General features: G+C 43.6%; 1 protein-coding gene across 2 annotated transcripts in view; it reads right to left on the reverse strand.

Moving 5' to 3' along the window:
- Positions 1-13,152, reverse strand: part of LOC118502557 (GAS2-like protein pickled eggs) — a 39,926-nt gene that overhangs the window by 17,426 nt on the left and 9,348 nt on the right. For both annotated transcript variants that reach the window (XM_036034861.1, XM_036034862.1), the window contains exon 3: positions 4,586-5,022. In XM_036034861.1, the coding sequence (XP_035890754.1) occupies positions 4,586-4,759 (174 nt within the window). In that variant the 5' untranslated portion in view covers positions 4,760-5,022. The remainder of the gene's footprint in view (positions 1-4,585; positions 5,023-13,152) is intronic.

Below are 13,152 nucleotides of genomic sequence, written 5' to 3' on the forward strand. Positions count from 1 at the left end.
GCATAGCCAAAACTCAAATGTTGCACCAGTTTTGAAGAATTCAACACACCGAAGTAAGAGAAGCATTGCAGTCTGCCGACACGCGAAGAATCAAAATTGAAGTTAAAAATACTTCACAGCGTTTGAATTCTTTGCCGCTAAATACATTGCATGCGTCCGGGGTAAATCCTTCCGAAACTTGGACCCAGGCAAACCCGTATCGTACTGCTTCAGATCGTAGCCACCAGCAGCGCACAGAGTACGCAGCTGCATTCCGTCCTACAAAAACTCCGTGATAAGCGATTGTTTAAGCCATTCCCCGGCCAACCTGCCATCTCACCCACTCCGTGGCACTCCGCAGCTCATAAAGCGTTCAATTGCAGCCAATTCAAAGCCCCTTCTAAAACGCTACGATCCAACAACCGACAACCCAATTTATTCCACCCTTCGCAGGAACTAGCGCACTGTGGCCCTCTTTGGTTTGACGTTTGTGTAGAGTCGTTGAGACTGGTGTGTGGTACGTATTGTTGTGGGACCCGCACATTGCAGAGCTCGGTATGTTCTTCGGACGAGAGTGGTGAGTGAGGTCTTTGGTGCATATGGAAAGTGAAACCTCGCTTAGAACGTGCTCCCACCCAGCATCCATCGTTGTCGAGCTGGGTTTTTTTTTGTGATTTCGATGGATCAAATCCGGGCGCCTAGTAGTTGGCCTTTCACAAGCAGCTGAAGCTGCCCAATAATGCTGGTGGCTTGTTTGGTGTGTCTGTCCCAGCGTGTGCGATGCTCTATGTTGGGCCAGTTGTTCTAAATAAATTCTCAGTCCCCATCGCCATCACCGTCGTCGTTATTCAACTCCGGAGGTTGGGATGGTAGTAATCCTTCCCGTCGTACCGGATGATGAAGTGACGGACGAGGAAGAGGGTCCGGACGTAAGTTTAAAAACAAAATGAAACAACTTGCCATTAAATCCCGCAGCATCCCGCAGCAAGAGCATCAGAATGCAGCGCATCTCTCCCCGGTATCAAACTAGGCAGTGTCATCCGGCGAACTTTACGACGGAAGGGACGAGTGTTAGACGGTGTTGAAGAATCTTCTCACCAACCACGCTACGATTTCGGGGGACTATTTTTAGGGAGTTTCTTAGCATCACTCCCTGCCCCGCTGGATGTGGTGGGTCTCTTCGAACCAACCAACCAACCCAAAGATGGTGACCATTCTTTCGATCGCGTTCGTCGTTCGATTTGTAATGGCAAACCTTACCTTTTCGGCTAACGATTCTACGATTTCTTGCGCACCCAGAAAAACGGGGACATACGATCGCATCAAATCGGTACCACTTCCGCATCCTCTCTTGACTGGCAGCAGCAGCGGCAGCGGGTGGACGTTCCGTGCAGGCAGATTGCACCATGCGGCGTGCAATAATGGGATTCTATTTACGCCACGTTCGTTCATCAACCGCGAGGAACGAACCACTTTTTCGCGGCTTTTCCTGCCCTTTACACTTTGCATCTCAAGGCACGCACTCGGTGGTTCTAGTTCTGGTCCCGTCGACACCGTGACGACGTATTTAGAGCAATACACCTCTCTCAATCCCGTCCGCCGGGACGACAATTCGGTCGTCCCTAGATTTCCTATTTTCATGTTGTGCGTTTGATGTCTGTCGCTTCAGAGAAGATCAGACTTTTTTGTCTGGGAGGGGAAGAGGACTATCACGACATAGTTCGGTGAAGTTGCGGAAACCAACAACCCTCAGCCGAGCAGGATCGCGACAACGAAAACAACAACTTGCGCACACACAAAACAACAACGAAAAAATGGAACGATTCCCGCCAAATAAGGAGCACACCTCGTGCGTGAGGAGCTCGTCGATCCAATCAGCGCGCGACGGCCAGCAATAGAGTGCCCGCAGCGTGATTCAACAGGTCGTCGTCGCCTAGCGGGCGGCAGGCGGTTGTCATCGGGGCCGCGTGTAGTGCAGGTCGTCATCAGTTTGCAGATCATGGTCGCGGATGGTCCTCCCAGCATGTGTTCGGTTCGCGTTCGCAACCGGGCAGCAGCAAGTTCGAGTGGCAATTTCCTTATCCAGCATCGCAGCGTCGGTATGTTGCGCGACCGGAGGGAAGTCGCTCCGCGCGTGACCTTCTGTGTACAGCCGCACAAGGCGACAAGGTCTCCCGAAGTGATATGCGGCGCCAGATCGCAACACCAGCTCGTGGTGGCTCTTCCGCACCCGGAGCAGATACACACGGCGAGATCAACGTACCGGGCGCACGACAACAGCGGGCGAAAACCTTGACGTGCGATTCTAATAAGGCTGCTTCGGTTGGTTTGGGCTCGCGAAGAGAAAGAGCTGTGACAGAGTTCACCGGGTTCACAGGTCCACAACACCGGAAGTGGTTTGAGCAACATTTCGGAACGTTCACCGATATTGGGGGTTCACCATCGCTTACTGATAGGCAGATAGTTTTGTCGAAGATATGCCCAAAATGAATACGGTTTCTTGGGCAGCCTCTACGTTGCACCAAGAGCACTCCATACAGATATCCATAATCTGATCCCCATACCAACGACACCTAAACGGGAAGTTGGAACCAAATGTCAATTTGTAGTATTTAAAGCCAACCCCAACGGGGAAGAGTATATGGTAAAAACCAGTTTCTACCCAGAATTCAGCAGACAAATGCGAGGGCATACCGGAGCCCTCCCTGTCGCTGCTTCTCAGCCATTCCAGGCTTCCGACGAGGCGATGTCGCGGCGACAAAAATTGGAACAATACTCAACTGCAAATCGCTCATGTGCCGTTGCCGAGTGGGCGCAGATTTACGGAATGTGACGGAATGTTCGTCTTGGGAATCGACCGAACCCCGCCCCCTGTCTCTGCCTCTCCGTCTGGGACGATTTGTTTTGAAGAGCTTCGAGGAAAACTCAAAACCTCAGCGACAGTCCAGACAGTCCCGTAGCCGAATCGTCTTCACATTAATTGGTGTTAATGAGTGGCGGGCACAGCAACAGCGTAGCAAATGCAGCATTTTAATTTAAGCAATCAGAACTCCGGCAATCGACGACACTCGGAAAGATTCCAACGTCACCCCGCCCGTTAGCGTTCGGTTGCTGCTCTGATGGTGACAGTGGTTTTCGGAACGGATTGTGAGCGGCGATAAATTCCAAAGCGCGTTATCCGGTGTCGTATGGGTAAACAGGGGCAGTGTTGAGGGCGGAATGCATTCCATAATTGAGACGATTCCAAAACCCACCACCCACCGGTGGACTGGTTGCCGCCGTGAAAGTATGCATATGAGGCGAATGGGGCGAGGTGGCCAATTAATTGATGCAAGGTTAGCGATCACGTTAACACGCGTAGGGTGGTGATCAATTGTTTTCTTGTGTACGCGAAAGTTTCCATTGCAGGATAAATTGCTTGGATGCATATTTTGTTGTATAAGGTATGCATTAAAATAAGTGACAGACTATAACGATTTTTCATAGGATGCCTCGAAGTTCTGGTGCAGTTCAACTTTAAATCGTGATCTTTATACGACCGTACAGCCCAAAAAAAATCGTTGACAGATCTGTTCATACTACCAGCTCTATATCTGAGCTAAGCAGTTAGATGTATCGTGAACTACTTCCTTGTCCGATATACCCAGCAGGTCCCAGCAACTTGACAGTCTCCAAGGGCCTAAAATTCACTAGCAGCTAATGAAGGCTATCCGGCCTTGAAGAATTATCATTCCAGACATTGGTTCCATCACAAATTTTATATTTTTTTTAGTAGAATCCGTCTTTGTTTAAATAGAAGACAATCAATCAAAATAATCGGTTGACGGCGTTCACAACAATTCGCTAGGTAATCCTGGTAATCCAACAGGATTCAGTGTCTCCAGACATTCTATGCCTTAGGCGAACGATCAACCGACTTCAAGACACCAGAAGATTTGATAACGAAATATTTTAGAGCAGACATGGCTAGATCATCATTATTAGGCAGAAGTCATTGCTTCTTCGTAAACGACTTGTCATACAAATATCGTATGGACTTTGACGGATGAGGTCGGGCTATCAGAACTGCCATCAGACCTTTTAATTTACACTACATTCAATGTTTGCACGACTAAGTAGTGACTCTAGCCTTAGGCCAATAGGAAATTCAAACAACTTTCCGAAAGAAACTTACACAAAATAATTTACATATTTTACTACGCCGCTCTAGGTACTAAATCGGTTTTCAGAAATTACCATAATACAACCGCAAACGGCCAACAAGGACAGTCATGATGCTTCATAAATATCAACAAGTCGTCCAGAAAGCATCGTCCAAGGACTCATCCGGATCGATCCTTAAAAAGTGCCGACCCCGAAGATATTGCACATAAATTGTTAAATTTATTGCTCTCTCGTGAGTTTTATAACTTTCGCCGAGATTGTAAAATTGGAGTGAATCACAGTGGTAGCGAGGTTGTGTAAATGTACGCACAATTCGTATCTGTGTCACAGTTGTTTGCCATCCACCGTGGAAAGATTCGTGAGGAGCACCATACCATCGAAACAACATTTGTACAGAGATGCTCTTATGTTCTGTAAATTTAAATGTTTAACAGCAACTTACCTTGCACAGTGCGACGCCTGTGTCCAGCCGGTCCATAAAGTTTTCCACATTGATGCGCAGGTCCGGATACATTGTGTTCAACCATTCGGCTAAATCTTCGCGCATCGCGTACAGATACTCCTCGCTCGATTTGAACGGCCGGTAGGGCCGAGATTCCAGCAGTACGGTGTTCATTTTGAGTTAGCTTTGTTGCTTCGTCGTTCGATAACTCGTTAATCTCTTTCCTCCTCGAGATGTTTCTCCTTCTTCAGAGCACCAATTTTTTTTTCTTATGATTAGCTGTTTAGTTGACTAGCTTATTGTCTATGGTTTAGCGGTTTAGATCTTCCACGATTCTAGCTTATTCTTACGGGTAGTGCAGGAAGTTTGTCGTGTTGCTTAGGCGTTGGAAAGCCTTCCAAATTCGTGTATCGATTGGATTTTCATCGAGCGAAAATCTGGAACGAAAGTGAAACAGTGAAATGGAAAGTTAGATTAACACACTTAGAACCATCGTTAAAATAGGAGAAAGAACGCTAACAACTAAACATTCACAGCCGGCAGCTAATCGAACTGTTAATTAAGCTTAATTAATTTTAACGCAACAAGAGAGAAAAGGTGTACGATGCTGCATCATTTAGCTACAGTTAACACCCCTGCTAGAATGAAGGCATACAAACAAAAGCAAATCAAACACAATCAAAGGGTAAATGAAAATGAAAACTAATCAAGAAGAGAAACGAAAACAAAGTGAAAACGAAGTCAACAAGAAAATAGAAAAAAAGCAACAGGAACTCCAAAACAGGGAGAAAGAAAATGAAAATGAAGAAGAAAAAAAGAGGAAAAGCTAGTCTAGAACCAAGGCCAAATTAGTTAGGGCATCACGAAAGAAAGGAAGCCACAAAACCAGAAGAAGCAAACGGAAGACAAAAATAAAACGATGAATGGCCAGTAATGCGATAGCGCCGGTAGGTTAATTGGAAGTACGATGTTTAACGTGACCGCACCGGGGGCCACCCTTCCTCACCCTTCCATCGGCCTATCTGTCCATCGGGGCACACGCTCTCGGCGACGACGACTCGTGTGATCGTGCGGGCACATTACATGAGCGTGTGGTGTGAATGGACGGGGATGTCTGTCTTCATTTTTTTGCCGACATCTCGGATTTCGTGTCGGGTTTCATGTTACGTGCAGGTGAGATGAGAGAATGTAATACACCGCCACTAGCTGACTGCAACATGCGTCCAACATATGCAACATGGCGGTGAGACGTCGAGCGTGAGGGTACAGTGCACCATACGGCAACAAATGATCCGCTAATAGAGGTATCGTCTGTAGTAACCCACCAAAACCAGAAAAAAGCTCACGATTACCCTCTTAAAAGATGTTAAATCGACTGAGATAATAAGATATTGCTCGCGGCATACCGCGGTGGAAAAAAAAGTGACGGCGAGTGACATAAAACAAAACGGAAAACGGAGTGGATCATTTGAGCTCTAAAGACCCAATTTGTAGGGACCTCCGGTCCCGTAGACCGTTACCGTGAGAATTCAAGTTCACAGGCTCGGCCCATTTGTTCGTGGTTCGTGGACCGATTATCTGTCCCAAGGTGACGCGCGTGCCATGTTGGGCAGAGAGCATGGGCATCTCCTTCGAAACAGGTTCGTACAATGCGATAATAAGCCTGTTCCCTGCCCGGTAAAGGTGTACAATTAGTTTAAATAAATCGTTCGATAAGCAAACGGGGGAAAGGTCCCGCAGGTATTGGGTTTAAGACAGGTTAATTTAATTAACTCTAGCCTCACTCACATACGCTGTGGGTTTGAGGTGGATCATGCATGTTTCATTTCGACTATTATCGGAAGTTAGATGTACTTTAATGCTTTAGTAAATATTTAGGCAGAAATTGAGCTAAAAAATTTAATATTTGTTAATAAATTTTGACATATTTTTTTTACTATTGAATTCTTGCGATATAGTGATGTAACGCAACATATTGCTTGGAACAGGCATTGGAAATCTCAATTATTTTTATATATTTGAAAATATGATAATATTTGCACAATCAAGTCAAACAAACCAGATAGGGTAGACCAAAGTCTCGCAAGGTTGAAGTACCAAAGAAAAAAAAAAAGATTTAGAAGCTCTAAACCCTCGAAATGAGCAATCCGGTGGCCGAGGTGATAGCTGCGCCGATCTTCACATGGCAGAACCTGGCTTCATATCCTATCCGGACCGATCTCCCGTAGCGAGGTCTGACTATCCCACAACGTCGTATCATAAAGTCTAGTAAGCCAGAAATGGCAGGCATTACCTAAGAGGTCGTTAGGCCAAGAAAGAAGAAGAAGAAGAAGAAGAAACCCTCGATTCCATTTTAACTCAGTTTTCACTTGGTTTGATTAGAAATCTTATAGCCTCTCTTAAATCTTGCCTAGCCTAAACTTAAATCGTAGAAAGTAATAAAGATTTTTTTTTTAGGAACAGGATAAGATTTAGAATTTAGGACGGAAATGACTACAAATAGAAGTAGCTAAGAAAGTCTAAAAAAAAACAAGTGTCAAGATATTGAATCTTTGAACAGCAAAAAGCAAAGGTTCCTCCAAACGATCAACTGCAGCGCGCCGTATTGGAAGATGCGCAGTTCAGTCAGGATTGAAAGACACGGTAAGCAATATAGGATGGGATAAACGAGAGGATTGCTGGATCCGTGAGTTGCCCAAGACTAATCAATTGGCATATGTAATACGACAGAGCAGGGAAGTAATCATTTAAGAATTTCTAGGTTGACAAAACTGATGAAGGATCTCTACACTACGATTGTTATGAATTTTGACCGATGGGGACCAGATCATTGAGCAGTATTCCAAAAACCCAATTACTAATCTACTACTGCAACACAAAATTATAGCAGTATATTATCAAAGAGTTCAAATCCCTTCCGGACCGTTCCCCCGTAGTGTGGACTGTCTTTCCAACTACGTGGTATCATTATCCACGTATTATCGAAGAGCGATTATCGAAGAGTGTAGTCCAGCATAGACCACAGGAGTCCTTAATCCATACAGAAGTTCGTTGGGGTTTTAGTCAAGAGTTCCCAAAAAAATGCACAATATGATGTACTGATGACCAAGAATACGTTGTATCCTCCGATATCTTCTGGAGGAGTCATTTGATTATGTTGTTATTTGTTCTCCAACTTTATTTTACAATTTTATTTTATAGATTCTTGACAATACCTCATCTTATCTTTATCTTCAGAATATCAACGGAATATCTGTGCTATTTAATTGCGACAGTGTTTCAAGTGTTAATAAACCATCAAGCCGAGGCGACAGCGGTGCCAGTCTTCACACGGCAGGATCGGGGTTCAAATCACATCCGCATCGGAGTTGCTCCGGGTAAAAATCAAGTCACAGAAAGCCGGAAGAGACAGGCCGAGACCAACCACCAACTGACCTATAATCCTCAATAGCCAGTTTTGTGACACAAAAATAATTCTCCACAGTAAAACCAAACTGTTGCAAATATACAAACGCAAATTAAAACGCGTGAATTGATGTTTAGCAATGTTTTTTTCCCCCAAGCAAACGATATCAAACCTCCACGAAAAAGGCTATGATTTATTGCCAGTTTTACTTCATCCGAATACAATCGGAGAGACAAAATATTGCATAACTTAACAAATTTTGCCAAATTGATTCATTCGCTTTCTTCAACACCTATCCGCTGCATTGTGCTTTGCAGGTTGTTTAACAAATCTGCCACACACAAAAAAAAAATCCCCCAACTCCATTCATGCATTCCACGAGCACCGGGACCCGTAGACGAAACAAAGGGAAAGACTTTTTTAAATTTCGACAATTTCCAACCCACTTGACACAGTTCCCATGGGAGGGTAGGGAATTTATTTATTTGACGCTTTCTGTGGTGCGTTATTATGAAGTTTTACAACTTCACACTGCTTAAAACACAAAAGCGCAATAAAGGAAAATAAAAATACAGCCCAGAGTGCGTGTTGTTGCGTCTTTTCACGTGCCAAAAAAAACTCCAACCTCACGGTTGGCTATTTGTGCGCAACGCTAAAGATTGGCAAACGTTTGAAAATATGCGGAATTTTGTGAGACTGGCGGTTTTTTTGGGGGAGGAAGGTTGGAATAAAAGATAAAGCATACCATTACCGAACAATCCCATGATTGATGTCGAAGACCTTTGGAACTATGGGAGAAGAAGAGGGAGCGAGTGGACATCTAACAATGGTGTGCCACCACTTGAGAAGCTGACGAGGTGGGCACGAATTTGAAGTTTCGCTACCAGGACTACTTGAAGCGGAATTGTTACATTCCTTCTGGCCGCAGTACATGTACCCCCCCCCTTCCTGTACCCGTCAGTCTCTGGGCATGCGATTATTCTTATTGCATCGAAATTTAAATGACGAAATAAGTAATAGCTTCAACTTGAGCCGACCATCGCGGCACGCATCCCGACCACCCTCGTTCACCGGACAACCGAAATGCCAGACACGCTGACGTGTCCGACGGTTGCTGCAGAATTTGCAAGAAATCACTCGCAAAGTGTAGCATAAAATCGGGGTGCCCCCGCACAAACATTGCACCGAAAGAAAAAAATTGACCGCATTTCGGCATCGGGTGCCCGATCTCGCCCCGAGTTAGACGACCGCGTGGAGGAGAGAAGGTGTAGCATTCCGATGCTTTGGAGGTTGGCGAAACCTGGCATGCTTAATGAGGGAAGGAGAGCGGAAAGGAAAGAGGAAAGATAGAAATGGGGTCACTCAACCTTCCACCTTAGGTGGCAGGATTTCATAGTGCGTTTGCGTACACCGGGTGGCTATGTTTTGACGGTTGCAATCGCGTCTCCCCGTGCGAGAGGAGGTTGCGCTAATCTGCGGGCGCAACCGATATGACGACCGCCTGACCGTTGTCCACCGTGTTGACCGTTTTGAGCGCCCGTTAGTGATCGGGTTTTTTGTTGTTGCCTTTGCTGGCACACGACACAACCAACCGCTTCATCAAGGTGCCTGTTAGTTGACAGGGAATTCGAAGTTCGTTAAATGTGGACACTGACACTTGGAGCGAGGTGGATGCGATGGTTTAAGTTTTTTAAGAAAACTAAAATAAAACGTAAATGGTTAGTCTAATGGAATTAAATCGGCTTATTAGCAGTAAAACAGAAACACTAGTCGCTCTGGATTACCCTGAACTCAAGCACAGATTATCAAATGAATAACTAGATATACATCCCTATTGCCATTCTCTAACGGGAAGGCTCTCGATCAACATTGTCAAATTACATGAAGAACAAATCGGTATTATTGGAGTCCCAATTCCAAGTATCGTCATTTTTTTTTTATTCGTTGACTGACGACAATTCTAGCTATCAAGGTGAAAAGTGCAGCTCAAAGCTTATAAATTTGAAATGTGTATAACAGAATCTGTTATACAACTGGGTTTTTTTAAGTTATGGCTGACCAGGACAAACAGTTGTTGTGCATTGAAAAAACTGATTATGATTGTTGAATCTGTAGATCAATTTGTTCTTTATCTTCTAATTTTTCGATTGAAATGTTACTTATACTAATACTAATGCAGAATAATACCATAATTCTAAATTTCTTATTTTTACAGGCTTTAATGATCAAGTCATTCAAATAGTTATCTCTCAGTTTTCCTCAACAAAAAGGAAAGATAGTTACAAAACAAGACATGGTAGCTGTTATCCGTTGAACTCTAGCATTTTAAAAAAGTCATGTAATGTAATGTATAACAAAATTACCAGTTATTCATTGAAAGGTTCCATAATAACTCCAAGTTAAATATACAGTGACAGACGAAAGAATAAGATCACCTAATGTTTTGCTAATGTAATAGTATTAGTTTTTCTTAGTAGAAATTGGTTCAAGACTGTAGGCAAGCGATCCTATTAAATCTAAATCCTAGTATCATATCCATCTATCCAGGCCCTATGAAGTACCTATCAGAATTATCTAAATCAGTAGTATGAAAATCGTACATAAAGGTGTTGTTATTCTATTAACCGTCACTGTATTGCTAAAAAGCATTGAAACCTGGCATTCCGCAAACACTGAAACTTCATTTTACATGAAAAAAATCGTTGGCAAGTTAACTGCAACCCATTAGATAAATTTCCCAAAGCTCTGTAAAAAAAAGCCTTTGATTTTTCTTGGAAATGGCAATGCAAGGGTAAGTGTCACAGAGCTCTTGTCAAGCTTCAGACACTCTGTTTTATCAAACGTTCAGGATACCGAGAGCACCATAATACCAATGTGGTCGGTTTTAGAGAACTTTCCTCTAACACTCGAGTACGACAATAGGTACGATTGTCACACGTTGCATCAATCCCATGTTTGATCGATCGGTTTTGCTTGCTTGGGTGGTATTGCACCTTGCATGAAAACAATGCGCACATTGCGCTATTTCTACGGCAATCGGCTCTCACGCTAGTAGAAACACACGCTCTACACGATAAGCAACATTAGAACCAAGCGTGCAAGGGAAAGCCATAAAAGCGATAAGTACCACGCACAAAGCAGTCGTAAAAGGTTGGATTAGCGTGCAAAAAGTCCCCTTAACAAGGGGGATACTACTTAAGGCAGGTTCTAACAAAATAAACACCATTTGCTGCAATGAAGAGAAAAACTCTCACCAATGGTTGGGAAAATTGCGTAGCCATTTAATCGTCTTCCCGAATTTTTCAACTATGTTAACTCACCCACAAAAAAAGGGCGTGTAATTTGCCACAGCCACTACGACTAGTCGCTATAAATCCCGGTGGAACAATTGTCGCAAGCACTTTGTCGCTTCTTGCCCAAAACACGATCTGTGCCTATCATAAATTTGATAATTAAACACGGTCCCCTTTCGATACTCCACAGCCAGTTGCAACACATTCATTACCCCGTCGGAGGTGCATTCGGAGGCACAGTGGTGCGCGTTATTCAACCCGTCCGATAACCGTGCGTGTGCATTATGGTGCAGAGAGAGAGCAAACGACTGCAGCACCCGTTCAAGAAAATGTGGGAAGATGGATGGGAAAACATGATGATGATGATTAGATTACGATCACTGTGGACGGCGCGCGGTGTCGGCAATCGGCAGACACAACATCAGGAGTTTACTTCTTGGGAGATGATGCTGCGGCCTTCATTATGCTTCTAATTGCCGGATCGAAAACCATTGCCTAACAAGGGGGCCAATTTGCCGAAGCGACAAATGAAGCTGTTTCTTTGAGATGATGCCGCGCGATAAAAAAGAAGTGTAACAAGGCAGGGCTTGTACCGGGATGGTAATGTACTTGCGAGTGCTTTATAGCCCTCGGGACGGAGGATCGTGAGAATGCAGATGGGTTTTGGTGATTTTTGAATTTTGTTCACTGTTTTTTTGGGAGGTCTATTTGTTTCTTTTGATGACAACCTATTTGTAATCTTTTGCATCGATAGTGAATTACCATATTTTCGTGTACATAAGGGATGTTAAGTAACGATGGATTAGAAACCAAACCACCCAACTTTTCTAACCATTTGTACTAAGTTTGCATCGAAAAAATACTATTCGAAGTAGATCAATGTCCAGTGACAGAACAGGCTCTTAGAAGGTCCTGAGCGGAATTAAAGTCGGATGCCCTTAACACATCGAATCTGCTAACTGGGCAAAAGTAGGAGGCCAATTGGAGATATTATGCCTCTAATGAAGATCAGGGCCCTCTAAATGATCGAAGTTCCTAGGATCTAACAATCAGCTTAAATGAAGATACCTCTTGGGGTCTCTTAAAAAGCTCCGATCTATGACGCTATTATAATTTGATTATTATATGTCCTAAACAGTCAACCAACTAACATTTTAAATTAGGTTAGAGCCTCAAGTCCGGTTAAGCCCTAGGTGAAGCAGTTGAAGTTCTTGAGACATATGCTGAGCACAATTTCCAGCTGTTTCTTCAATATGGAACATGGGATTCTTTTGTCTAATAGCGGACAGATCCTGGGAATCAAATATGTCCCTTAAAATTCAAAAGGAACCGCCAAAAAATGCTGAAGTTTTATCAACTGGACGATTTATGGCTTTGAATCTTCGATCGAGAAAAAAGATTATCTGATATGATCTATCTCTAAGATGAAGTCGTCGATATGACAATCACTCGGAATGAGTGACTGATATTGCTTGTGAAAAATATCTTTTAGGGACTTTCAACTGGCATCAGCAGGAAACTTCTCTTGCAGCATGTTACACATGTTATCAAAGAATTCTGGACATAGGACAGAGGATCAAATGATCGTTAATGTCCAGAAAGACCTTTAAATACAACATAAGTTAGATGTTGTCGAACTGTCTAAGTGCCGCCCTCGAACTGATGGCATTTAATTGTAGAATACTTCTTGGACATATGAATTTAGTACAACTGAATTCGTTGAGTTATCTATAGTTGCTCAATTTTCAATGTCATCCTAAAATAGTCGACTTTAATCAAAACAATCTTATGACTTTAACGGTCAAAATATTTTTGTTTTCCGCTTCAAAAAAAGTCTGACAAAGTTTTAAATATTTCCTGCAATTTTT

The sequence above is a fragment of the Anopheles stephensi genome, chromosome 2 (assembly GCF_013141755.1).
Source record: "Anopheles stephensi strain Indian chromosome 2, UCI_ANSTEP_V1.0, whole genome shotgun sequence".
Taxonomy (NCBI): Eukaryota; Metazoa; Arthropoda; class Insecta; order Diptera; family Culicidae; genus Anopheles; species Anopheles stephensi.